The sequence below is a fragment of the Leptosomus discolor genome, chromosome 16 (assembly GCF_034619465.1).
Source record: "Leptosomus discolor isolate bLepDis1 chromosome 16, bLepDis1.hap2, whole genome shotgun sequence".
In the NCBI taxonomy this organism is placed as follows: Eukaryota; Metazoa; Chordata; class Aves; order Leptosomiformes; family Leptosomidae; genus Leptosomus; species Leptosomus discolor.
In genome coordinates this window covers 6,862,122-6,888,715 of record NC_141406.1, presented here as the reverse complement: position 1 = coordinate 6,888,715, position 26,594 = coordinate 6,862,122, and the positions used below count along the sequence as shown (strand labels likewise).

The window sequence follows — 26,594 nt, the reverse complement described above, 5'->3', positions numbered from 1 at the left end:
TTGAAGGGAGGGGGAAGGAAGGAAAAGACAAACGGGAACTCAGTAAGAGGAATCTTGCCTTTCTGTTAAATGTTTGTCCATTTGTCATTTTTTTCCTGACACGTTTTGCCTATTGTATTAGAGGCTTCTTCAGTGGAAGGTAGTTCCTCATGTGAACTTATTCGAACATTCTGGATTAAGCAGATTTTTGTCACTGTGTGGCTGCTGCCTCACAGCTGAGGAAATTAAAGGGTGAGCTCTGAGCATCATCACCAGCCCCAAGGCTCTTAGGGTCTCTGAGACAGTCTGCCAAGATGTCCTGAGGATCTCTCAAGAACACCACTAGAACAGTGATGTTATCACTGGATCCATTTTCTTTTGCAGCAGCCACCAGTCTTTCTGCTGCTTTGAGACCCACTCCTTTGGTTTGCATTAAATGATCTAGGACCAAGTCTACAACCTCATATGGCTTGACAGCGTCAAAGAATCCATCGCAGGCTAGGAGCAAGTAATCTTCAGAACCAGTCAGCTCAAACGAATCTCCATCTGCATCACCAGAGATGTAGGGTTTCTGACATATGTCACCTAAGACAAACAATCAAAACAAAGGCTTTATTACTTCAAATGTGAACAGTTACTTCTTCACCCACCAATTGCTTTTACTGTCCTCAGGAACAGCCAGATCATATTCCAGAGGTACCTGGCGCAGGATAAGAGTAGTGAAAAGCTATGGAATAAGCACGGAAGGCCTTTGCTTCTTTAAGAACACTTGGAAACTACCTAAATCCAGTGGGTTTCTAAGGAGTTACTTAATTCATGCTTTCCTAATTTTGCAGGGAAACTAAGGAAATTCTTTCAAAGTTTTTTCTCTCTAGATCATATTTGTGCAAGGAGATAGTCAGGCCTTCATTTTGCAGGTGTGCCTCTTGTAGAGCCTTCAGAATGCTATGAAAATAAGACAGGTTTTTAGCTATCCAGATATACAGCACGATGTCATAAGAATCTGCTCATTGTGTTTAGTACATTAGTTTCATATGGACATACTTATTAAACATGGGTTGCTATTGATCCAAGCAGTATTACACAAATTTATACTAATTTGCTTCTGCTCATACATTACAGTTATCTACTGTACTTGCCCAGGGTCTTTTATCTTTTTGCCCTAACTGGCTGTAGCAAAGTAAGCTTTTTTAATAAGATTCTGGAATACTACAATTAAAATGCCCTAAATTGCTGGATATGTGTGATTTGGAGGAGGATGCAGCGATCTGACTTCAGAACTGCAGTCAGAAGAAAGACATATTAATATTAAAGTGGACAAAACTCCCACAAAGCAGACGTTTAGACACAAAGAAGGCTAGATGAACATTTATTAGTTCCTCCACTTTTACGAATTAAACACTCTACGTTTGTTAAGCTACTGTAGAACACCACAGTATCAATGACATTTACAGGAATGTCCTGGTTTGGGCTAAATCAGAACTAATTCTGTTTTAGTGCTTTAACTTTTCAGTTAAGTCTCCTCTAACTACCAGCACTTTCTGAAACAGCAGCATGTTTTTCCAGACAGTGACTGCTCCTAGCAGTGATAAGGCCTGGTGTTTATAGTTTGTACCAAGGAACGGTATGCAGAGAGGCCCTTGCTTATACTTGTTCTTATGGCGACCAAGGTCGCTGCTAAATCTTGTACTCCGTGTTGGGGTGCCAGGAGTGAAAAGAGTCGCACCTACAGGGAGGAGCGAACTGGACAGGTGACCCAAACCTGACCAACAGAGTATTCCATCCCATATACGTCATATTCAGTATAAAGCTGAGAGATCACGAGGGTCTCGCCCCTTCGCTCTTCTTCGATGGCCGACATCTGAGGAGGACTGATCCGTGCATCCCTGAATCCAGTGCCTGAGTCCAGCTCCTGCATCCCGTCCCTGTCTGCTGCTGAGTCCAGCCTGGGACTGCCCCAGTGCCAGCCCTGCGGTGTGGTGGTGACGTATTGTCATCAGGGCGGGGGGGAGTTGGGTTCGGTATTGGTTTTGTATATATTTGTACATACTGTATATATTTCATTTTTTCCCTTATTCTTATTATTATCTTTTCTTTTATTGTTATTGTTCCATTAAAGCTGTTTTAGTTTTCTTTTCCAAACCGTAAAGTCTCTCTCCCTTGTTCTCTCTCCTTTTCCCTTTTGGGAGGGGAGAGGGGTTAGTAGAGAGCGTCTGTCATTCGTTAGTGGCCAGCCCAGCCTCAAACCGTGACAAGGAAGTAAAAGACTTAGAAGTATAAAAGAATTAGGACTGTCATGGCTAGTATGTAAAATAAAACAATATTCTATGCTTATGGTAAAACCAGTAAGATCATATAGCTTCAAGCTACGTAAGCCATATAGCTGTCAGCTAGCCCTGGGGCAAACACACTAAGAGTGGTTTACTATTTGGTTGATGCTGCGCAAAACGTCATTTACAGTAAACATACAGACTCAGGTAGTGTTTTAAATGTAATCTGAACTATACCAATTCTGATGGTTTATCTTACCAATTGCTCTGGAAACAGCCAAGGTACCATTAACCCGCCAGCAGTCCATGTAGGTTACACAACCACCCAGAGTCTCAATACGTGCTCTCTCATCCTGAAAAACAGCAGAATACAATTTTTATACTGAAAGCCTACCCATGGCTTACTGACATTGTTACCAAATCAAAAAGGAAAAAAAAAAAAACAAAAACAAAACCCAAAACCAAGAGCTGCTTCAGCTTCTGTGTTCATGCTATATGAATATAGCAAACACACGTCAGAATCTAGCTCAGAAACATGCACTTAAGATTACTGGAAACAACCCACCTACTTCCCAATCATAGCATTGCTTGTCCACAAAAAAGCAGAATTCTTAAGGTTTTGTATCATCATGTTCTTTCCCATATGGATGAGTACCCTCTTCTGCCATTTATTCCCAGCCCATGAAGCACTTGGGTAAATATATAAATATTTGGAATAAAATACAAGAGAACTAGAGTATGTAACAATAGCATCTGCATTGATATTCCTTTAACTACTCAGTTATTACAAATATTCATGCAACGAAGGCAAAGGGTTATGTAATGCTATCTAAACTTGCAAGATCCTCATCAAATTTCATGTAATGAAATACCTGCCTATTTAAAATATATAGAAAATCCAATACACTTTAAGCCAGTTAGGCTAGTAGATTATCATTAGCTTTTGAATGACAGTATAGCATATTATGAAAGACTTGCATAAAGCTAACTTTATAAATAGCTATTAATTTCAAATTAATAAGTTAATTTATAACAGGCAGTTTTAAATTCACACACACACACACAAAATCCTGTGAGTGTCTTTAATTACTACAAATTTTGAAAAGACAATCTGAGCCAGAACTGAAGTCAGGACTACCAGTACCATCATTTCCATCACTTTCAAGGGGAAAGAGTTGTAGGGATCACCTTTGCAAGACACAGGAGTGGACAGAAAAAAATTGTCAATTCTCTGAATCCTACCATACAATATACGTAATTACGTAAAGCACCAAACACTTAAGAAGGTTTGATTCCAAGGGGTTTTAAAAGAGATTCTGACAACACACACAAGAGAATAAACCAAGTCAGACTTACTTCTCTTTCTGGTTTGTGAGGTTCCATTAACGTCACAGCTTTTCCTTGCTGCACAAGCATTACCTGCGAGTCCCCTAGCCATGCTATGTGTAACTTGTTCCCTACAATCAATGCAGATACACCTGTTGTACCACTCCGCAGCTTCTGCAGAAGAAAATAGGTGTGTTAGGTGAATATTCGACAAGCCCTACTAGGTTACATGCCAATATTGTAAACCTAGGTTTAATCACACTTAAATGCAGCAGACTAGACCTGCCAATCACAGTTCAGGTACCTGAAAAAAAGGTGCAAGATACTAGACAGACTTGAAATGAACTATTTACATATTCTGACACGCAGATGGCTAATACTGCCTCTCTTACATTCTTCCTTCTCTGCTATTAATTCCAAAATGATCTAGGAGACCAAGACCGTTATTGTTCAAAACATAGACACACACAGGAAAGAAAGAGGATCTGAATTTCAGTAGTATGAACATTTCACAAACGCACACAGGTCTCACCAATCACTTTCACATTCTCCACTTTACCACTAGCAACTACAGACACCTTGCTCCTCATACATCCCCTTATCCTTTGGTATTCAAATGAGGATGTCAACAAAGGAAGGAACCTAACTCTCCTAGATTCCCTGTAAAGATTAGTGAGAGTCACCTCATGAAGATGCTGGTCCCTCTTTTGTACCTCAGTGACAGAAATGAAGACATTAACAATGAATACTTCAATATTCAGTTACTGCTACAATAAGAGTTCTCATTAAACTGTACAATAAACCATTCTCCCATTATGTAGATTTGAAGAAAGAATGTCCATCATACCAACTTGATTCAAAGATAATCAATAAGCTTCGTGAACCAAAAAGTCTGATTTAAATCATAGAATACTTTTTTCATCTTACAACCACCTGTGGCATTAATGGTGAGCCAAGAAAGAGGAAGATAGTGACAGTATTATCAGGAAGAGTGACTGCATTATCTTTTCCAGGTAAGAGACAGGACAACAGAACATCTAGAGGCTGCCTAATTTAGGCAAAGAGGCAGCAGAGCGTTCTCTCAAATAATTGCTATGTCTGGATCATTTAAACCACTTAATGCTTCTTTTCAGTCACTCACCTTGGACTTGCAAGCACTGTCATTTTGTTTTTCCTCAAAAAAATAAATAATTTGATCAGAGAAAACCTTTACATGTAGCATAAATTCATAAAGTCAGTCATTCAAAGAAACTGTACTGCCAGAATTTTCTGGATAATACCATGTTGTCCAACAGTTCTCAGTGTTACTTAAATATAATGCAGTTAATCTCTACCCACTCACCTCTCTTTTGGCTTTGAAAAGAAACATTTCATCTGTCTTCTGGAAAGAGCATTTCAAGGCCTCAGCTGGATTCTTAACAATCTCTTCATGTAGCCCAACATTTACATGTAAATGGGTTGCTGAATAATTGGCAGCATCCACTCCACCATGGCCATCAAACACCGCAAAGTAAGCACGATCAATGTCATCCTTTCGCAGAGAGAGAGAGAAAGGAAGACATATTCATGTTCAAAAACAAAACAGCTCATAGACTGGTACCAGCAAGCAGAGATTCTTTATTCTGGGCTTTCTTCATACAACGTTGCATAGGTGAGGGCAATTTAAGTCCGTTTACCCATGTGCAAAATGGATAAAATGGGTACTTTGCAGGGGAATTACTTTTCTTTGTTTGCTGTTAGTCATTCAATATCCTTGAAATTAATAATGATAACCAGACAGCTGGTTATGTAGTCCCACTGCAGCTTCATTAATTGGCACTTTTACTTGTACAACTGCTGCTCTCCTCCCTTCTTTTCTTAAATGTATCAGCTACTTCAGTCACAAGAACATTATAACTCCAGCAACATTACACCAGGTGAATTTTCTGTCTCCCTGTACCACTTATGACATGAAATCCAAGGTCACAAGATCCTTCGTTATCAGGGCAGTAGTTAGCCCCTAGCGATCTGAGTCAGTAAGTCCTCACTCCAGCACAGACATGATAAATAACTTGTGGCAACAAATTCTTACCATTTCAAGATCATCCATCACTAGGTCACCGTGTTTACAGGAATGCTGAAAAGCTAACTGGCCTCCCCAATTTTGTCCAGACTTACTGATAAACCAAACAGCTGATTGAACTCTGGGAGCAGAACGTGGCGGTCCTCCATTTTCCGTCGAGTGTTACGGATGGCATGGATGGAAACAAGCAGGAACCGCTTCAGTGGTCTCAGTGGTGGCAGCTGCTTTTGCCACTCGAAGCAAACATCCCGAAGCTTGTTAAAGAAGCAGCGCTGCAATGACTCTCCATCCAGCACTGCCAGCACAAAGATAAAACAGTAAGTTCTGTGCCTCATTTTCCTACATTACCGCATCTTTTGGCCTGTTTTTCCTTCAAGTTTCCCTCTGTACAGTTACACACACACACATGCAGAACTCTGCCTTTAGAGGCTCTGCAAGAATTAAAATAGGGTCCTGAAAATAACGTGGAGAGAAAGTTGCAGTGGAAAACAGCATAACATTATGGATAAGAGCAGCTTCTTTACTTACTAGATCTCTTTCAAAATAGAGGCTTATCACATAGGTGATTACATTACAAAAAACATAACAAAGACACAAAAATCGGTCTGGCATATTAGACATAAATGTTATTATTATGTACGTAAAATGCACAAGACCAGTGGTAGAAGTGCATCCCTACCAAAAAAAAAAAAAAAAAAAAGAATGAATAATCAGAAAAGGCAGAAAAGCCTTCAAGAGAAGAGACTGCTGTTGTCTTGGACACAAGGGTTGAAAAACCATTAGCCTGGCTTTGGGTCAGGTTATATCCTACTGAAACAACTTCCACTGAAACAACAGGGAAGTCTGAGAATGTGTTGCTGAGGTCAATAGCTCAACTCCTAGTTGAGCTGAACAGATTAGAATTTTAAGCTGTTGCCTTTATGTTTTTAAATACACATGGTTGTAGGAGCGAGAGGGACAGAAGAACACTTCCGCCACTTTCCTACTTTGTCATTACAAAGCAGAACTGTAAACACCCATTGAGCATAGTGTGAAAAGCTCCAGCCAGACACTCAAATCCTTTTCTGGATAGGACCCAAAGATCAATTAATCCAAACTTATTGTTCATCAGACTGAATCGTTTGGTGTTTGGCATTGTGTCTAGCTTTGCAATGCAGTCTCTCTCAGAATAGGCAATAATTTAAAGTTTCGTTATTTGAGTAAGAACTCTGCCTCAACGCTAAATCAACCAACTTCAAAAAGCATTGAAAAGATCACCTATAGAGCAAAAATAACTTGCTGGTCACTAAAGTGTTTCTAAAGAACTACAGTGCATGAACTATCTTTCCTATTTCTATTTTATCCTGACTCCTGCTAACACTGCTAGCATTAAAGCTTCCTCAGAATTCCTTTTTATAGATCCCGGTTCTCAAGCATTACTTTTTCTCAGCAACACTGGATGGCCAGCTTCTGATGCATTTCTGGGCCTGAAGAACTGAAAGCCTCAATTTCAACACAGATCTTTGATTAGCAGTCATTACATATTAACCAAAATTACTCTTGGTTTGCTTAATATGCAGATGTGAATGAGCAAGACATTGAAACCTTTAACTATTAAGTCATCCCATATACAAATATAATTAAATAGGACAGCATTGTGAACAGCTGTTAGTTTATATATTCGTAAATCTCTTGACTAATACTGACCAGAAGACTTGGACACACATTGCTGTGTAAATATTAAGGTTGTGAGATCTGACATAGAATTTAGTACCTAAACATTAGAAATTCTTCCGCCGTATACCACACCAAACAGCAGCACTTATATAGGCACACGTACATACCTTGCTTTTATATATCACTTCTCATTCATTCCAATAATGCTTTTTTTTGCCAGAGAGTTATTATTGCAATGGAGTAAAAGAGAGTCCATACTGCACTGTAGCACAAGGAATATCTTTCTTCCTAGTTGTAGTGATGTAATAGCAAGTACAAGATAGGGAAAATAAGTACAGTCCAAACGTGCAGAGAAATTAATACCTTTAAAGTAGATATTCCTTGCTGAGATAAGGCAATGCAAGTACCTGAATAGTAAGCAGATTTCCAGAATGTTCAGTAGGGGAATGGTGAATAATGATTTGATCTAAATGACAATGGTGACACAAGAACGAATAAACATTAAATAGACAGGAATATATAAGATGGAAATTAAAGAAGGTTTCAACCATCAGAACAGGGAAGGTTCTAGGACATTTGTCAACAAGGAGTCAAGTGAAACAGCACCCAAACTAGTTCAAGATGGAACTCGTCCAAGGATTTTCTGACTTTGCTTGCACTATCTCAAAACTAGACTCCAATCCTGTATCTTTATGGCCTTTAGATTAAAACAGCAGCATGAATTATTGTACAAGTGTCACCAATATAACGTAACCATACAGGATTCCAGAGACATTAGAAGCTTGTGACCAAGAAAATGTCCGTCCTATCAAGTTCTTCATTACTCACTGTTTGTAAACATTACAATTTCTTAGCCATTCAGATGAGGTTCACTAACTGAAGGCCTGTAGGCCCAATATTTTCACAAGACCCAGAACTAGAAATTATAGTCCTAGGCTCACAAATATATAGCAGTTCACATCTTATATTACTGCTACAGTTCACCTCAAAAATAAGTACATAAGAGTCACCAGCAGAATGACTGAAGGATGTTCTGATGACCAGTTTCAAGCTGCTTTGTGAAATATTTGTGCTGAAATCCTATGTAACTATCATACATGGGTTACAATATACTGTTCCTTATTTTCCTATAAAGGTTGAGCGATAGCAAATAGAGATACACTACTGGAGCACAAAGTCACAATGCAGTAAGCTACTATTCTCTCTGATGCAAGGGAGATGGGGAGATCTTACCATGTGCCTTATGGTCATTTCTGCAAACATAACAAACATACATTTTGGCAGTGTTAGGTTTATGGTTGGACTTAATGAACTTAAAAGGTCTTTTCCAACTGAAATGATTCTAGGACAACATACAGCTTCCAGTTACAGAAGTACCTTGATCTCCTTCAGTTTCCCCTGCACAAAGCCATGCTCTAGCACTGCTCCCTGCACCTCTGTATTTGCTTACAATTGCAGTGATCTAGTCATGCAAAGCTCTTCTTTTGCCAGCTCCTCATCTCGGGCAGCATCCTGCTCCAGGTTAGGTTAGTTGCACTGAAGTCCGTGTGATCGCTCAGGCTAACGGACAAACAGAACATGAAGTGCAGAAACAGGACACTCCAGGGAGACTGAGCTCAAAGTGCCTGGAAGACGCAACCACAAGAATCTCTGAAGGCCCTGGAACGTACTCGCAAGCCGGTTCTATACGGAGCTGCTGGGGGGCTCCAGCCCGAGCCCAGCCCAGTCCAGCCGGGGCCCGCAGCCCCACCGGGGACAGGTTTGCCGATGTCCTGCGTGCCGCTGCTCACATTCCCCATGAAGGCTGGCCACAGAATCACAGCTCCCTGCGCTGGAGGAGGAGAGCCAGGGCACACTGTTGAGACCCCGATCAAGCTGATACAAAGCCAACTCTTCCCATACAAAGTGCTGGAAACCTGCTAAGTCTCTCCAGACATATGAAGGCTACAAACATTAAGGCAAGGGGTGAAATATTCAGGGTGAAAACTTCACCTGGAGTACTGTGTCCAGTTCTGGGCTCCCCAGTTCAAGAGGGACAGAGAACTACTGGAGAGTGTCCAGCAGAGGGCTACAAAGATGATGAGGGGACTGAAGCATCTCCCCTATGAGGAAAGGCTGAGAGACCTGGGGCTCTTCAGCCTGGAGAATACGGAGAAGGGACCTTATCAATGCTCATAAATATCTAAAGGGTGGGTGTGAAGAGGATGGGGCCAGGCTCTTTTCAGTGGTGCCCAGTGACATGACAAGGGCCAACGGGCACCAGCTGGAGCACAGGAAGTTCTGCCTCAATGTGAGGAAAAACTTCTTTACATTAAAGGTGACAGAGCACTGGAACAGGCTGCCCCCGGAGGCTGTGGAGTCTCCTTCCCTGGAGACATTCAAAACCCGCCTGGATGCAGTCCTGTGCAACCTGCTCTGGGTGAACCTACTTTAGTTGGATGAGATGATCTCCAGAGGTCCCTTCCATCCCCTGCCATTCTGTGATTCTGAGTGTTCCCTCTCCTGTCATTTCAGTCTTGTAGGTGAATGTTGAAATAGCCTTCTGGAAAGTGTCGTATCCCAGCCATTACCAGACCGCTGCCTGGAGATACATCCCCTGGGGCACACTGAACCACCTTTCAAGTCATCGCAGGGAAATGGAAGGGCGAGTATTCCCTCTTACAGGATAGACTAGTTTGCCTAAGACATCTCTTCTCCATTTTCATCTTCGACTGTGCCTGCATCCTGCTCCATTTAAATTCTTGGCACTGGGATTGAAGGTTTGGTGAAGCCTAATGTTAAACACTTCAGCATGTAAATGCAATAGGACCATCTGTTACATGAGGCACAAACCCAGTACTCAGTCACCAAGGTCTGTCCTCTCTCCAGTTCACTCACACAGGAGAAAATGCAGGCATCGGGCAGAAGACATGTACATCAGGTTCTTCATCCCTCAGCATCCCATCTTTATAGGGGAGGGTGGGAAGAGAAGAAATAATCAATAAAGACAGAGACTATTGAGAAACTTGCCAAGAGAAAGATCTGGAGTTTCAAGATGTTCAGGTTGTGGAGGGGCCACAGGTCCCAAAATCTGGTTCCCAAGAACAGACAAAAGCAAAATAGATTACATGGATGAATTTAAGGTGTCAGTGTGGCTGCACAATAGCAACTGCGATGATGCTCATGTCAAAACATAAGAGCAATTAGCTAAGGTCAGTCTACCAAAGAAAAAAAAGGCACTTCAAAAATTAAGAGGTTATCAACTCAAGATAGGAACTGAACCAGTTCAAGTTAAGTGAAATTATCCAATGAGGAAAGAAAAGTTCTTAACTATTTCAGTTCAGGAAGCACCGTGGACACAGTCATTACTTCTTTCTGGGGAGAGAAACTCTCCTGCCTTTCCAGAAAGCCAACCCACATGATCAGTCCAGGGCTCCAAACATCACGTTTGCATCTTGCCCACAAAACTAGCATAGCTACCTTTCATCCCACAGATACCCACCAGGAGCAAATAAAGTTCTGTTCACTGCTGCTTGCCAGACAGCCTAACCAAATATTCTGGGAAACATTTCAAAACACTGAAGTCTTCCAACAGACAGCCTCTGGAAAAACCACAGAAGGAAAAAAGTATACTTACAGGTGAACCTTTCTTCATCTCCTTCTCCCTCTGTTTCCACACTTTGCTGCTTAAATTCAGTCAAGTCTGCTTGGAGGACTTCATCAACTGCAGCATGGATCAACGACGCTGCAAGAACTGGTGAAACACCTCTGCTGGTAAGAAAAGGAAGGGAAAGCAAAATAGACTGCATTAGTTTAAATTGAGCTACAACCTCACTGTTTATGGCTGGTGACCTCAGAATTAGAAAGCATTACACATAACCGACAACTCCAACTTCATTAGTAAACTAGTAGAGGAAACCATATGTTCAATATTTATTCATAGAAATCTTTAGTAAGATCTTCAGTTAGACAACTGCTTTCTTAAGAATGCAAAGAGGAAGAAGCATATGAATCATGTTTTCAAACTGTTGCCTCACACTCCAGTCGCATATGGTACCTCCTTGTCTTGAGCTCTCAGATGGGAACTGCTACCTTCAATTCTAGCCTCTGAACACAAACATTTTATTTCTACTCACTACACAACATTTCTTGCTTGCAGTCAACTGTCTCACCACAAACAGAATCAGGATCACTGCACTGTAATACACACAAATCTCTGAAGAGGTTACTTAAGACTCCAGTTCCCTTCCCTCCACAAGAAAAGTCACGCTCAGTATTAACCTACAGCCCTTTAACACTCTGTTCCTTGTGACTGGAAGTTCCCAGAAGGGATCACCCAGGAAGAAGGTGCAAAGAGTTAGCACTGGGGACTAGGATAAGAAAAGACTCCAAGACTTGTGATTCAGCTGAAGCTTTCAGGTAAGTATCTAGAAGACAATAATGCCACTTACCTACAAACCCTCTTTTTTACTCAACGCTTCTTGCAAGCTACATGCTTTATAGGAAGCACAAGCTTGTTATAATGCTTTTGAATCTGTAAACGAATAAGCCCCCTCCAACTTTAAAATGGGGCTACTGGAAAATAACTCTTTTATTCACTATATTCCCATGGCAGGCACTAACAATTACAGTACATAACACACATTCCAGACATTTTCTATGAGCACAATGAAGAATAAGCGTGGACGTCCATAAAAAGCATTTTATCCGTTGTTCATGGAGTGTTTAATATCCACAAAGTACCAAATTACACAACCAAAGCAAATAACACATTAAGACACCTGCAGCAAGTCAACGACAAGACTTTGTCTTGGCAGGAAACATTTAGAAAGTCCTGCATAAAACCAGTTGGCTACAGGGTAAGAAATGGTGGAAGCAACTGGTCTCTGCAGATGTTTAGAGAAGACTGGGTTTGTGTGTACAGAAAAGCAGGGAGGGGATGACCGTGAGGTTGTATATCCCAGCGACAAGATGAAATGCATTTTGCCATTGTGTTTCTGAAAGAGAGGCCTTGTCATACCCTCACAGCCCTGTACGAGTACCTCCTGTGGCAGCAAACAGAAAGCATTGTGTAGACAGCAGGCTGCTAACAGAAGCCTGTTTTATGCTACACAGTCTGTAGCGGTGATGGCCTAATTTAATGAGTCATTTCAGTACTTCAAATAGATGGCAACGTGTTTGCGGTCCTTTCAGTGCTAGCTGCAGTCAAACCAACTCAAGGGAAGCCAGAAATCGGCTTTTTCTTTCTTTTTTTAAGGCTAATATGTTTAGGGGAGTTAGTTCCTTCCCTACCCAAGTTAAAAGTAACAATGCCTGCTTATAATCACTCTGACACTAACAGACCACCTTTTAAGAGGTCAGGCAAGAAAACACATCCGAAACTGATACGGCAACACCCACCCCCCACCCCCCCCCCAAAAAAAATCCTGCTTCCTGTTTTTGTTTGTACAGGTGGAAAAGAAAGGAATATGAAAATATAAGCCACACAAACAATGTCAGATGTGTAGCTGATGCTGCTGAAAGTCAGAAGCTTTAGTCGAAGTAGGTTTCAGCTCCAAGAACAGAGACAAAAAAATATTAAGTGAAACAGCTGTGCATTTAAATGCACAGTGAGAGCCACAGCTTCAGTCATCTCCAGAATTTCTCTGCTATGCTTGAGGAAAAAATTCAAATCTAGCCTGGGTTTCTAGCTCGGCATCAGAAGAGGGCTTAATACTTTGATACTTCTGATACTTCGTAGACTTCTGCTTTCCAGAGCCCTGACTTGCTGAACTGGGTCCATAAAAAGAAGTTTAAACAAAAGGCAATATACTAAGTGCTATAATTCACAAGCCCTGTATAAACCTCTGCTTTCAGGATGCCTCTAACAAAGAAAAGGTTTACAAGTTATTATGTCACATCCTTCAACTTTTTCCAGTTGCCACCCAGTTCCTAAAAAGGAAATTCAGATTCCTCAGTACTGATAACACTTCATTCAGCTTTGCTTCCTATGCATTTCCTCCCTCTCTGTAGTTTCGCAAATCTATACAAAGAAAATGGTTGTTTATTTGGATTCTATTTGTTATACAGCCAGCAACAACATTGAACAGTTGATTCTGACACATTGACAAAAGACAAAATAAAAGCCTAAAAAATGACCCTACCTATTTAGTTCAACCTCAGTTCTGAACAGAACATATTTGTCAATTACTTTATAAACTCTTTAATACTAGTACTACCATATTGGTAAGCCTGTTTTTTACTCAAGCTCAGGTAAATGGAGCTCCAAGGCAATGGCATCTTCCATTCAGTTTTGATGTTTACTGGTTCTAATTCCATCCTCTAAATCAGACACTTCAAGAGTTAACAAAATATATAATTAGAGTAAGAACTGCTTCTTCAATTGAGAGCTACAAGGTCTCACTTGGCTAGAGAGCATCTGGAAGCAGGCACAGTACCTATGGCAACCAGTGTAAAAGTAGAAGCCCACTGCAGTTACCATAACAGACTTCAAACCTTTTCTGTAAGCAAAGAACGTCACTTACTGTTAAAATCCAAAGAAGCCCAAAACACCCTGCTGTCAGGCTGAACCAAGCACACTTTAATCTTCGTGAATTGGAAGAAATACTGTAGCTGCTTCCTAAGTGGGAAGACAACTGTGTTGGGAAAGGGGAAGCTGGTGAGGTGTGTTACCTGGAAAGGATGTTACCTTCTCTTAAGAGAGTCTTAGAAGAAACATGTGTCAGCCCCATTTCTATGACACATGCAACACTAATTACCTAGCTTCAGCATACACAGGCTCGTAGTAAACTGCATTTCTTTGCTACAGGCTATTTCTTTGCTAACAAAAAGGGTGCGTTTTGACCACAATAAAAAAATATTAAAAAATAATTAATGCATGTTGTAACTGCAGGTGAAGCACTGTAGCTTCACCACCAGCTAAAGTCAGACTGACAGTGGCTAGAGCATGGAGTTCATATCCTCCAGCCACTTCATGGTAAAATACAAGCCTCATTTTAAAAAAGTATAGTGGTAAGTTAAAGCGTAAAGCAATGCTTATGCTAATAAAGAACACACTTAAAGTTACATGCCATCCTCCTCCTTGAAAGATTCCGGACTACTGGACACATACAGTATTGTTAAAAAGAGCTATGCAAAGCTTCTGTGGATACACATACCTGTGGGCCAAAATAAAGTTACACATGGAAGTAGAAAGCAATTATATTTTGCATACTTTAGATTTGGCATGAGTTACAGAACAGAACTAACTTCTCTTCTTGTTCACCTTGTTTCTCTTCTGCAACACAATTTAGTTCTCTATTTTATTTCACCTGAAAAGACCAGCTGTCATGCCATCACAGCCACAGTGTATTCATGTATGTCAGAGTGCTCTTAAGACTGACCCCTTACATATCAGCCTTCAGAAAGAAAAGACAGAATATACCCAAGTTCCTTACGATCACTTCTTATTGGGTCATCAAATCCCCAGTAACACATGCAGCGAGTGCTGCAAACAAATCACCAGCTCAAAGATGCCCCTTCTTCCTCTCAAATTTAACAGTGTATATTCAGAAGTCTCTAGTAAACAGCTTTGTGGGCCAGGGGGAAGCATCAAAGGTCAGGCCACCACATGTCGTCCAGAGCCTCAGCTATGACTACACTTTTTTCAAAGGCTTGAAAACAGATGACAGACGTTCTGTTGTGCTCTGTGCCCACAGCTTACAGCAGCTTTGAGAAAGCCGAGCGGTGCAGCAGATGGCAGACTGTGAACAGCTGCTCTTCAGCAGTCGGAGCAGAGAGAAGCAAGCTCTGTGTAACTGGGCGGAGAGTGGTACAAAGCTTCACTAGGCCATACCAAACACCCAGTGTTTACATGAAGCCTCCTGGATTTTTATTTAATTTTTTTGAAGGAAAATAATTCACATCCCCCCCCCCCCCCCCCAACCACACACACTCTCCCCCAGTGCTGTCAGGAAATCTCTGTATAAAGAACACAAGAGATTGCTAACTGTAGGGGCAAATTAAAGAAAAAAAAAAAAAAAGGGTCACATGATGTTCTTTCTAGATACTATTACCAAAGTCATGGCAACAAGGCAGCGGTGGTATATTGCAGGCCAGAGAGCCACTGTACAATCCTCCTTTCCTTTCAGAGCGTGCATATATATAGATATACATATGTGCATATGTGGGGGAACAAAGACGTGCTGCATCTGCTAGCAAAAGCTTCTAGCATGGCAGCGGCAGCTCACTTACATCAGAGGGAAGATGTATTTGTGGACTTGCTACCCAAGCTCTGTAACACCAGAAGATCACATACAGCACAGCTTTGCCAGTAAAGCAAAGTTCATCACTGCGGACTCAGTGTGTGTTTCTAGCACATTACAGCTATATCAGCAAAGTGTTTTTAGCACAGATCTGCAAATGCTAGCGGTTCTCTAGTAAGTGAAAGATCCTCTCATACTGCCAAAATAATAGCAGGTCACAAGTTTCCTCATAAACAAAAGCTGCTTGTATTCAGTATTTTCTCCCCAATCTACTACTTTCATTTCCCTCCCTCCTTTTTATTCTTATAATCAACTACAGAATGTTTCCACTCAAGTGGCTCTAAGCACTAGTATTTATTACAGCAGCACCCAGAGTTCCCAGCATATTGGTGGCCAGAAAAGTACAAATATGTATCTGTCGAGGAGAGAACATCTGACATCCTACAGCGCACAGGAAGTTGTTTCTTGTGTTAATGACATCAGGTTTTTACAGGAGATGAATAAGGTGGAATCAGAACAAATATATAAACAATGCCACACACAGAATTTCAATCTTTTATGTTTCCATCTTTACATGAAGCAGTTTTTTCCAGATTTTCTTCTGAAATGATCAGAAGCAGCACCTTTAGAATCCAGAACCCATCTGTTTAGGCCCTTCAGTCATCATCAAACAGTTTTTACAGAAAATGTGCAATGGAGAGTCACCTGCTTCTTCCACTCCATTCTCAGCAGGAAGGAAGATGCCACAGCAGAACAGGAGAGGCTTAATTCCACAAAATACACTTTTCAATTAAGCCCTAAACCTGTTGTTTCAAAATTGAGTATTTCTTATCTTGATGCCACATTCAAACAGCAACAGAAAGGCTGTTTCATACAGATTATGAAGGCAAGATAATGCAAGTTCTAGGGAAAGGCAATTTCAGTTTTACAAGCAGAACCAAAGAAACCTATTTAAACACCAGCAAAGCAGCCCTAAAAGCTTCCTCCTTATAGATTTGATCTTTTTTTTCGGCATTTCATTACATTTTTTTCTCACTTGTACTGCAGGCGTCCCCATACATACACTTTCTTTTTAAAGGCAAAGTGATTCTTTCCCAAAGATACTCTTGAGAGTATCTTGCAACAGGGAAAACTCCCTGGCAGTTTTAAATGAAGCAATGTATTCTGAAAAGCAATCTACTGATCACAAAATTAACAGTTTATCCAGCCTCTATATACTGTTGGAGGCAGGTCAGAACTGCCAAAAACTTTATTATCCAGACACATGTACAGTGCGAGCTGCACATCATTTCTCTCAAGCTGTGTATCGTCCTGCCATCAGCTTCAGAAGCAGCAGTGGATAAACCACACACAGCACAAAACAAGCTAGTTTTGACCACCACTCAAAGTTACCAGAGCCAGTTTGTTAACCATTTGCTAAATTAACTAGTAAATAGCACAAGTGCCACATTCCTCTTGTGCATTAACTTTATCAAGGCTTCCAATTCTAACATTATTAATCATAAACCAGCAAGAACGCTGGTGTTCCTGAAAAAGTAGGCTGTTTCTGCTAATTCTGCTTTTGCTACTAAGCACAACTGGTCCCAGGAAAACTAGAAAATTTGTTTTCAGGCAATCACACATGAAATTCACTTTCTCATCTGAAGTGAACAGATCACTGACACCGTGAACATGTTCCTAGCAACAAGAAGTATTAGTGCATTACAATAATATACACTAAATGGTACAAATTAGGAATATGGAAGTAAGTTTTAGGGGATTTATTAAAAGCAGAGGTCATGGTAGACTGGGTATTAGTAGTTTTCACAGAGAAGGAGACTAAAAGGAGTTTTAAGAGACTGGGTAAACCAGAGGCAAGATAAGATTCCTTCCTCTCCTCCCCCCCCCCAATGACGCTTACATCACATAAAACCATCAAAATACCAGAATTGTCCAATTAACTATCCTAAAAGCAGCTAAATGCTGAAAACAAAGATGCCAGGGCCACACCTTGGGTGTAAGCATTACAGAGTAAAACACAAAGACAGAAAACAGGATGCTGGGGCAACCGAGAGATGAAACACAGTGAATCGTTTGGGAGGGGGCAGAACAGGAAGCCTAAGTCTCACAACTGTTATTGTAGTAAAGTCTCCTCAAACAGGAAGGCAGCTGGAATTTCACATTGTTCTTTGGCTATGTCACAGGATGGTCATACAAGTTTCAGCTCCTATCAAGGGAAAGGAGACATTTCTGTATTCGGGGGTCTGATTTCAACTCACATTCTATATCAGTACAAGTTCATAAAATTTCAGGTTAATTTCTAAAGCTTTGGAAGTAAATAATGGACTTTCCATTCACATTGACCGATTTCCACATAGCTCTTATCCAAAAGTGTATGTTAATGACAATTCTGCAAAACAAGATTACTTAAGCCTGCCCCAATTCTTCAGAATTTTATGTATGTATTTAGCTTCATACAAGGCAGGCAGTTTGACTGATTTAAATGAATTATTCAAAGTAGAAGCATCTGCAAAGCTTTGCCGGATTAGCGATTTAAGCGCAAGTCCTGCCAGGAAGCGAAAGTGGTTGGCCGTCTTAGCTAGAGTTTGGCTATGCTAGCTACATTTGCAGAAGATTGTTAAAATAATTCACTTTAGATTAGTAAAGACATTCAAGGGGGTTAGCCTCAGATATCCAACTGCTTCCATGTAAGAGATGTGGGTAGCCTTAGAGAAGCAACAGCATTCAGAAACTCCTTGTTGGATCTAACAAATGTTATTTCTTATCCCATTCTCTTCTCAACAGCAATCTGGTTTGGTGGTGGAAGAATATTTCTCCTTGCAAAGACACAAAGGTTGATGCCTCCAAGCAACTGGAAGGACAAGCTAAACATCACCATATGTTGTCTCATGAGCCAAGGATGTTGCTGGGCCTTTATTGGCTTAGGCCCCTCAAGGCATGACCCACACATCTGTGTGGGTGTGAATGAAGTATCTGACAACACAGAAATAAGAAGCAGAACTGCAGAACTGCGTGCCAAACTCAATTTCCAGTGACACTTTGATCTACAGAGAAATCCTTCATCATTACTAATCATAATGTAAAATACATTCTGTGATGCTGTAGTGTTGGAGAAGTGTCAAACTAAGGAAATACAGAACAAGCATCAGTGCCAGAATTCAGCAAGGTACATCCAATAACATCTTCATAGTGTTAATCCTGGTTATGTTGACACTGTAATATTTGAATGTGTGTATTTTGCACTGAGCTGTCATCTGTGTGTTAGGGATGCAACCATGACAGCCTGCAACAGCAGATCACTGGACCTAAGCTACAGTGACCTCTCGCGAACTCACCTCCTAACCTGGCATCACTCTGCATCTTCAACAACTTCTACACAAACATTTAAGTGTCTTTTAAGTGTCATCCCCTTATTTTTCCTGTTCTTAAAACCTTTAGCATCCTCCTTCTCCTATTTCCTTACATTCCCTCATCTACTTCACCGAGGATTTAGGGGATTCAGATCAATTGAAAAGTTTATTTAACCTTCAAAACTGTATTTTGAGTTGATCCACAGTAGCAAACACAGGAAATAAAACAATGTTTGACAATTTCTCACACAATCAGAGACTTTAGTTTTGGTTCTTAATTACATGGATTATGAGAAGGCAGCCTGCACTTTCAAAATACTAGATTCCTGTCTTGGCCTTAGGTTCTGCAAGTCTCTTCCTCCACACACAAGAGCTTAGCCTACCCAACAGAAAACTGCAGCATTTTTGCGATTGCAAAATGAGGTTTCTTTTCATCACAGGAGTCCAAAACTGAGCTGTAAGTCTGCTGGGATCCCTACATTTGACGTTTCAGGTATGCTGCACTATGCCCAAGCACACGGTGCTTCACACAGTTACTTCACTGTTTTGTCTGCAGGCAGCCATGAGAACTTGTAAAAACGCTTTTCTTATGTATTTCTGTTTTCCAAGAACATTTTCTGAAAAGAAGGATAAATATGTAGATTGCTGCACTTTTATTCTGCTTTGCTTTCTTTAGCAATTTTCCCCTTCCTTTATATACTTTCCTTTGCCAGCTCGGGACTTAAGACTCCACAAAACAGGCTGTCTAATCAGAACTGGCTGCAGGGCAGGTATGTGAAAAATGCAGCTTCTGACAGGGCAGGCTCCTTTCTGTGTAAACACCAGAAGTGACAGGTGAGATGAAAGCATTACAAAAGCAGCACTCTTTTTCTGCTGCCAGTTGTTAATATGCCCACTACAGAACCACAGAATGTTGGCAGATACATAACTCAAAGATAGTTTTAAGAACCTATCCCATATCTCTACAGTTTCATTCCTCTCTAAAACAATTTTAGAAAACACTAGCCTGGCCCACGTGGGCCAGATGTGTTGCCATATGACAAGTATTTGTTCGAGGCTGGCATTACTCTGTTCTTCAAACCCTCATCCAGAACCACTCTTGCTCCACAGAATTCAAAGATTCAGTGCACACGATGAATTTGCAGTCTTGTTTAGGAATGCCACAGCTCTGGGTTTGTGCAAGAGCAATTTAGTTAAAGCACAACTAAATAATGCAATGATCATATGGGTCTTTTTCAATTACAGCCTAAAAAAAATTTTTTTTTGCATGCATTTCTCATCTTCAGGTTTAGACACACCATTTAACTGAAAGACGTTATGCCCAGGAGCATCTTCATAATACAAAGCACAAAAGTAACTTTATTTTTTTAAGGCGATTTTAGTACCTAAACATCACGCATACACTTTTGACTACAACAACAAAATCTATTGAGTGTTCATAAACTCATCAGATGGTAGCTAGAGAGACAAGTAATTCAAACCCTGTTTCCTGTCCCGTTATCAAATTCCTCTAGTAACCAGGTAACATTTAGCACATACCTAAACAGAACCAGTCTCCCTTAACGCCCTGCCTTCACTAGTTATCCCCAGCACCACAGCACAAAGTCAGGTCTCCACTTAAGATTCTTTTAAACCATCCACAATCCCTGTTGTTTACTCTTAATGAACACATTGATGAAGCAGACGGTGGTAGGAAATTTGTAAAACCTAGAACGTGCCGGCCCTACTGCTGAAGTGCTTCAGGAAGCAGACATGGAGAATAGTATCAGGAGACAAGAAGTCAGAACACGACAACTTGTGTCTTGGTGAAGCACTAACTTGCCAAAAGTAAGTTGCATCCAAATCCCTAGTGGTTTCAAAGAGGAAGCCTAAACTGGTAAGGATGAAGGTTGTAAGATGTCTCACCTGAAATCAGGGGATGACAGAAACATGAAAGAGCAGCGGTGTTTTCCAGCGGTGGTGTGACTACGCTCCTTAAGTTCTGAGAAAACATCAACCTGAGAAAATCCCCGCAAGCACGTCCTACTCACCAGAACAACTCAAGAGGGCTGGGAAGCTGAACACTTTTCTAGCTGGCTTGCTTCTTACGCCTGACAGCCCTGCAAGGCAGGCTGCAGCTCCCTGACTCCCTCGCCAGCCTTTCCAAGTAGATCCACACGGGTGCCCTTAGGGACTTGAATTCAAACTATTGGCACTTCACCACAAGAATCGCCCTATCACGCTAATTGCGTGATTGTAATTTAATCTCTCATACACCGAGGGTGGGAGAGAAGTATTTTTGAGAGCACACAAACATTACTATAAAGGCACAGATCTCGGCAGGAGGCTTGTGACAGAGGCACGCTGTTAAAAGCCCAGCTTTCAGGAGAACGTTCACAAAAACAACTAAGAAGGGGGAAATAATAAAATAAATAGAACAAAAGCAGCTGAAGCCGCCCAGGAGACGCTGAGCGGCTCTCCCCGGGCTGCCCGCGGCAGGCGGCACCGCGAGGCCGCCGCGGGCCCCGCCGGGGCCAGGAGTCTCCCCGGGCGGCCGCGCCTCCCGCCGCTGCACCTGCCCCAGCCCCGCTCGCCTCCGCGGCGCCGCCAACTGTCAGCGCGGCGCCGCCCCTGAGGGGAGGCCGGCGGGACCCCCCGCCCGCCCCGCCGCCGCGCTCTCACCTGCCGCCGAGGAGGGTCCTCGCCCGCTCGGCCAGCGCGCCCGGCACCTCGGCCTTGCTGAGGGCGCCGCTCCCCGCGGAGCTCCACGGCAGCGGCTCCCCGGGGCCCAGCGGAGACGGGAAGTCCCTCAGGAAAGAGCTCAGGGGAGCCCCGGACGCCTCCACTTCCAGCGCCATGGCGGCACCGCCGCGCTGAGGCGCGCTGCCCCGCCGCCGCCTCGCCGGGAGCGGGCCGGGCGCCGGCGGGGCCGGGCGCCGAGGGGGCAGGCCCGGGAGGGGAAGGCGAGGGGAAGAGAGAGCGGTGACGGCCCCTTTAAGCGAAGCGCAGGGGAGGGGCCAGGTGGGGGGTGTGGTCTCCGGGGCGAGGGCGGAGCCAGAAACAATGCCTGGAATGCGGGGGCGGGGCGGCCACGTGGCCGGACGGGGCGGGGCCGCCGGACGGGGCGGGGCCACCTCCCGGCAGTGGGGGCGCCCCGGCGGGGCGGGGGGATGGCGGCGGCGCCCAGGGCAGCGCCCGTCGCCTCCGTCCCCCCAGCGCGGGGTTGAACCCGGAGCGTTCGGAGCCCACACACGGTTACAAGCGACGCCGTCTCACCGGCCCCCCTCTGAGGCTCGGCGCTCACCCTCCGTCCTGAACTACCCTACAGGAGATGATGAAGAATTCCACACAGAGGTATGCGCAGCCGGGAAGGGGGCACAGGCTACAAGTTCACCCAAATTTATTCATGAAGACAATTCCCCCCCCATCTTGTCATTCACAATCCCTTTTTGTTTCCGTCCCCGCTGAAATTACTATAGAAAAGCTTCCTAAGACCCCATTTCACAGCCGTGCCAGGTTTTTCACTGGGCGTAATCCATTGCAACACACCTGGGCTACCCTTCAAACCTCATGGCAGGCAAAAATACCCGAGGCCACCACTTCAATAGACCGTTAGCTAAAGGTACAGTGATTTTGACAAGAACAAGACAACCAGTTTCTCGAAATAGTTGTAGTTAAATTAACTATGTCCACCAATCAACTACCACCTTTTCTTGCTCATTTATGAGCACCTCTGGCTTAGAAAAGGGAGCCCATCAGTAAACTAGATGGAACTATCTTTGTCCTAAGCTGGAATCTTCTAAGAAGCAAGTGAACAAAAATCCTGAATCCTAGACTCACAAAATGGTATCCAACCCCCCCCAGTGAGGTTAGTAGGACACAGGCACTGACCTCATTCCTAGATCTTTTGGGCCCTTTTGGGTATTTACAGCATATCAGCTAAAATCCCTTTCCTTCTTGCCTCACTCAGAGCTGTGTAACTTTGCTGAAGTGCGGTACCAAAGCACAATCCCATTCATTTATCTCATCCAACCAAGAAACAGCAATCTTTCCCAAAAACAGGACTCTAGTTTATTACTTTGTCTACTGGCTTTCTTATTTTTAATACCATAAAACATGGGCCTTTCATTTGGGCAGTATTAAGCAAACAGTTCTATCAAGATATTAACCTGCATATTCAATTTGGAAAAAAAAAAAAAAAAAGCCCAAACCTCAAAACTCGTTCCCCCCAAATGACAATGTTTTTAATGCTGTTTGTATTCCCCATCTCCTCCTCAATATTCAAACATCTAGACATGAACACGTGACATGTCTTAACTTCCAAAGAGCAGCAGCTTCCAGCATGCACAAAGTAAGAAATACCTTTTTACTTCAGGTATTAAGAGTCATAAGGATTCTGTCCTTACATTTAATATCTTCCAGCAGTAACTGGATATAACAGAACATTTTTAGAGGAGGAAGGAATAAAATATCAGATGCTGCAAAGCCAGGACAGAGAGCACATCGCCCACAAGTACTAGCACATGCTCAGTGAAATAAGATTGCTGCAAGCATCTGCATCTTTCCATTTTTCTCCTCCTCAGACACCTTTATCTCAGAGCGTTAGCTCACGTTCCATCCCCATTCTACTGAAAAAGCTATCAAACACAATACACTTCACAGTTCTTTAAACCCCAAGAGCTCTCTGAAAAGAAATGCAAAGCACAGTTAATGCTTGTTGTTTATACTGGGATACTTCACAGAGGATCTCATAAAAATAAATTATCTATGAAAAAAAGAGGGCCAGCATTTTTAGCAGGCTTTTAATTCAGCAGTGGGATGCTCAGTTTTGTGAAGGATCTTAGTACTCCAAACTCCTGCTGCACCTAGTACCAGTTCAGCATTCACAACAGATTGAAGCACTGAGCACAAAGTTAACTGTGTTCAGCAACAGACCGCTGAGCTTTTTAGAGATTTCTAAGCCATTAAAGTCAAGGAGATTCATATCCCACCTCTTCCCTTCGTATTTCCACAGTAAACTATAGCAGCCTGTATCCTGCAACATCCCTGTTATGATCACTCCTACCGGCAGTTCCAAGAACAAAAATTGTTTTATAATAGTCAAATGACTTAGGAGAGAGCAACCGTAGATATGGAATGGACCCTTAGACACGGAATGAAATCACCCCTTCAGTATTACTATGCCTAAAATGGCCACCATTCACTTTCAGACAGATGTTTTGTGTCCTTACCATATTCCTTCCCTGCTCCTATCAGAGATCTAATCACCTTTTTCCTTCCACACAGACATAATTATCAGATCAAAAAAATCTGTATTTTGATCATCATCTTAACCCTGAGCACTGCACTGTCTGTCTGCTTTTTGGCACCAACTTTCTATGGAGATCAACAGCTACTTCCCTCTCTCCAGGCTGATGAAAGCAAACTTCCTAGGGCACCCCGGTGCCACCTCAGCAGGGACAAGCGTGCAGCCATATAATGTAGATCAATTAATTCGTATTCTTTCATTAGCTATGGCAGCCAAATCAATCTTCTCTCTTGAGCGAACGATGCTATTGTAAAGGTAACTTCCTAAGTAATAAAAGCTTTGCCCTGAGCTTCTCCCACAGAATATAAACTGAAAGTAGAAGACATTTATTTTGTATGTCATAATTCCTTTTCTTTTTCCAGTAAGAACCGTAGACACGAGACAATAGTGCTCACCTTAATGTCAGACACACATCTCCAGGGACTTCCTAATTTAAGGAAGTTTCTTGCTCTCTTGTACCGTTTAAAGCAATCCCAGGAATATGCCTCTAAGTTTTACGTAGAAACTGAAAGCGCTCATCCCCTCCGCATTCTTTTCGCTCCACTCGAGAGACAATTGCCACCACCAGCCTGTGTGCCGGGCCACAGCACCGAGAGCCCACTGTGGCACCTCCTTCTCCCAGGCTGCGGCCACCCTGCGCTGAGAGGCAGAACAAGCTTCCACAGCCACTGGTGCAGTGCAAAATCAATGCCTCCATTCCTCAGGCACAGGCAGCGACCATTCGGAATGACTGCTCGCAGTTACTAATCTATATCAGAAAGAACTTCGCCATTTGTGGTAGTCAACAAAGGAGCTGCTGAAATCTGCCAGAACATGTCAACGGCTCATTCTAAGCACTTGAGAGAAGGTTCCCAGCACTTTATTTCCACTGGGGCTAATACAGCAAAGATACTTTACAAGCAAAAGTTTGCCTGAAAATGGCCAAAATAAAAGTCATGCTTGGAGAAAGAGGAAAGTGTTCTCACACAGCTCAAAAGCCACAAAGAATGACTACTGACAGGTTTCCCACACTTCCAGGGCCTCCCTCTCCAAGTATCACAGAAATCCCAGCCAACAGCCAGTGTCACACACAGCAGCAGAAGCCAGCCGAACACACAGGTATTTTCAGAGCAGTATCCCGCTGTACGAAAAGAAGCTACAGAGGTAAGAGAGGACTTGAACGACTGAATCCATACAAGCACACTGAAAGCTATTATAGTTTATGCCAAGATCTATGGCACTGAGACACTACAGCAAGACGAACTTTAAAACATGGAAAGAAGCTACTCACTCCAGGCTAAGAGAGATGCAAAGACAGTTTGTTTTTACTAGAGAGAACATTTAATATTTAGGGAAAAAAGCAAACAAACAAGAACTAGAGAAAGAAACTGCTACCTATGGCTGGGTCTTTTAAGCAATACTATTAAAACACAGTTCATGTTTGAGCTGTAACTATATAAACATTTGATCAGAGCAACAGGCTTGGGGCTGTGGTGTTTTGCCTATGTTCTCCTTTTCAGTAAATGCACACACTGTGCCAACCAAAACAGCAGAGTTGTACAATACCTTTTGCAGGGACTTGTCTTTCCTTTCTGTTGCCAGTGAATCACGTGTCAAGTTGCTGTCTGCATATTCTGGGTTCAAATGCAGTAGCCTGTGCGCCATGTAAAACTGCGATGGCATCCTCCCATCCAACCACGGCTAGCGCTGAAACTGTTTTGGGGGTATAGATGATACAAACTGCACTTGATCAGATGACCAGACATGATCAGCTATGCGCACATGGAAGGAAAGGAGAGAGTATTATATATTTGTACAATTAGATTTTGTAAGGTGGCACCCAGCGGTTAGATACAGCTCCATATAAAAACACGAGGACACCCTCCTTTGGATGACAAAACTAACCATCACTTGAAAGGACGATTTGGGGTACTGACAGTACAAACTGTATTTGACCGGGTTATGCGAACACAGAGGAAAAGAAGAGCACGGGTACTCCATCTGACCTCCAGCAGCAGGGGGAGGGCTGATTTAACTGGGGACGGTTGACCAAAAGATACTAACTTGGCTGCACAGACCATAATTTGGAAATCACTGCTCAAGGCAGATATTCCCCTTCACATTTATAATTTCCATTTCACATGTCTCTTGGCACTATTCTCTTATGCAGCAGAATGACAGATTTGAAGTAGTGCTCTTGCTATTGCAGATGTAATCTGAAAATCTGACAGCTACTAATCATTTACTATTTTTGAAGATTCAAAGTCAGATGGAACAAGTCTCATTCCACACCTAAAGACTACAGCAGCGTAACAGCGATCTTGATCAGCTCTTATTTTCATGGCACTTGCATTGCTGACAAAGGCCTCAGAAGTGGCAGAAGACAGAAATTCCATTTCCCTTCTATCAGCCACAGGTAACGGTCTAGGTAGGATTCCCAAGTTTCCCTACTGTTTGTGAGCT

The 26,594-nt window shown here is 42.5% G+C and overlaps 1 protein-coding gene across 2 annotated transcripts; it reads right to left on the bottom strand.

Moving 5' to 3' along the window:
* Nucleotides 1–21,702, bottom strand: PPM1F (protein phosphatase, Mg2+/Mn2+ dependent 1F). Of its 2 annotated transcripts, none has more exons than XM_086474276.1 (7): nucleotides 21,527–21,702; nucleotides 10,910–11,043; nucleotides 5,733–5,932; nucleotides 4,918–5,106; nucleotides 3,606–3,749; nucleotides 2,509–2,602; nucleotides 1–564 (listed from the first exon to the last, which is right to left on the bottom strand). In XM_086474276.1, the coding sequence occupies exons 1-7, from the start codon at nucleotides 21,700–21,702 to the stop codon at nucleotides 191–193; spliced, it is 1,311 nt and encodes a 436-aa protein (XP_086330402.1). In that variant the 3' UTR covers nucleotides 1–190. The 2 variants fall into 2 exon arrangements, with proteins under 2 accessions (XP_086330402.1, XP_086330403.1); XM_086474277.1 differs by having other exon boundaries at nucleotides 10,910–11,040.
* Nucleotides 21,703–26,594: the final 4,892 nt, after the last annotated feature.

What these genes read in the sequence shown, in the direction of transcription:
- PPM1F (XM_086474276.1), bottom strand. Translation starts at nt 21,702, where the DNA reads ATGGCGCTGGAAGTGGAGGCGTCCGGGGCTCCCCTGAGCTCTTTCCTG. An exon ending in AGATGAAGAAAGGTTCACCT is followed by an intron (nt 5,933 to 10,909) that starts GTAAGTATACTT and finishes TTGTGCTGGCAG; the next exon opens with TGCTGGATGGAGAGTCATTG. An exon ending in TTTTCAAAGCCAAAAGAGAG is followed by an intron (nt 3,750 to 4,917) that starts GTGAGTGGGTAG and finishes TTTCTTCTGCAG; the next exon opens with AAGCTGCGGAGTGGTACAAC.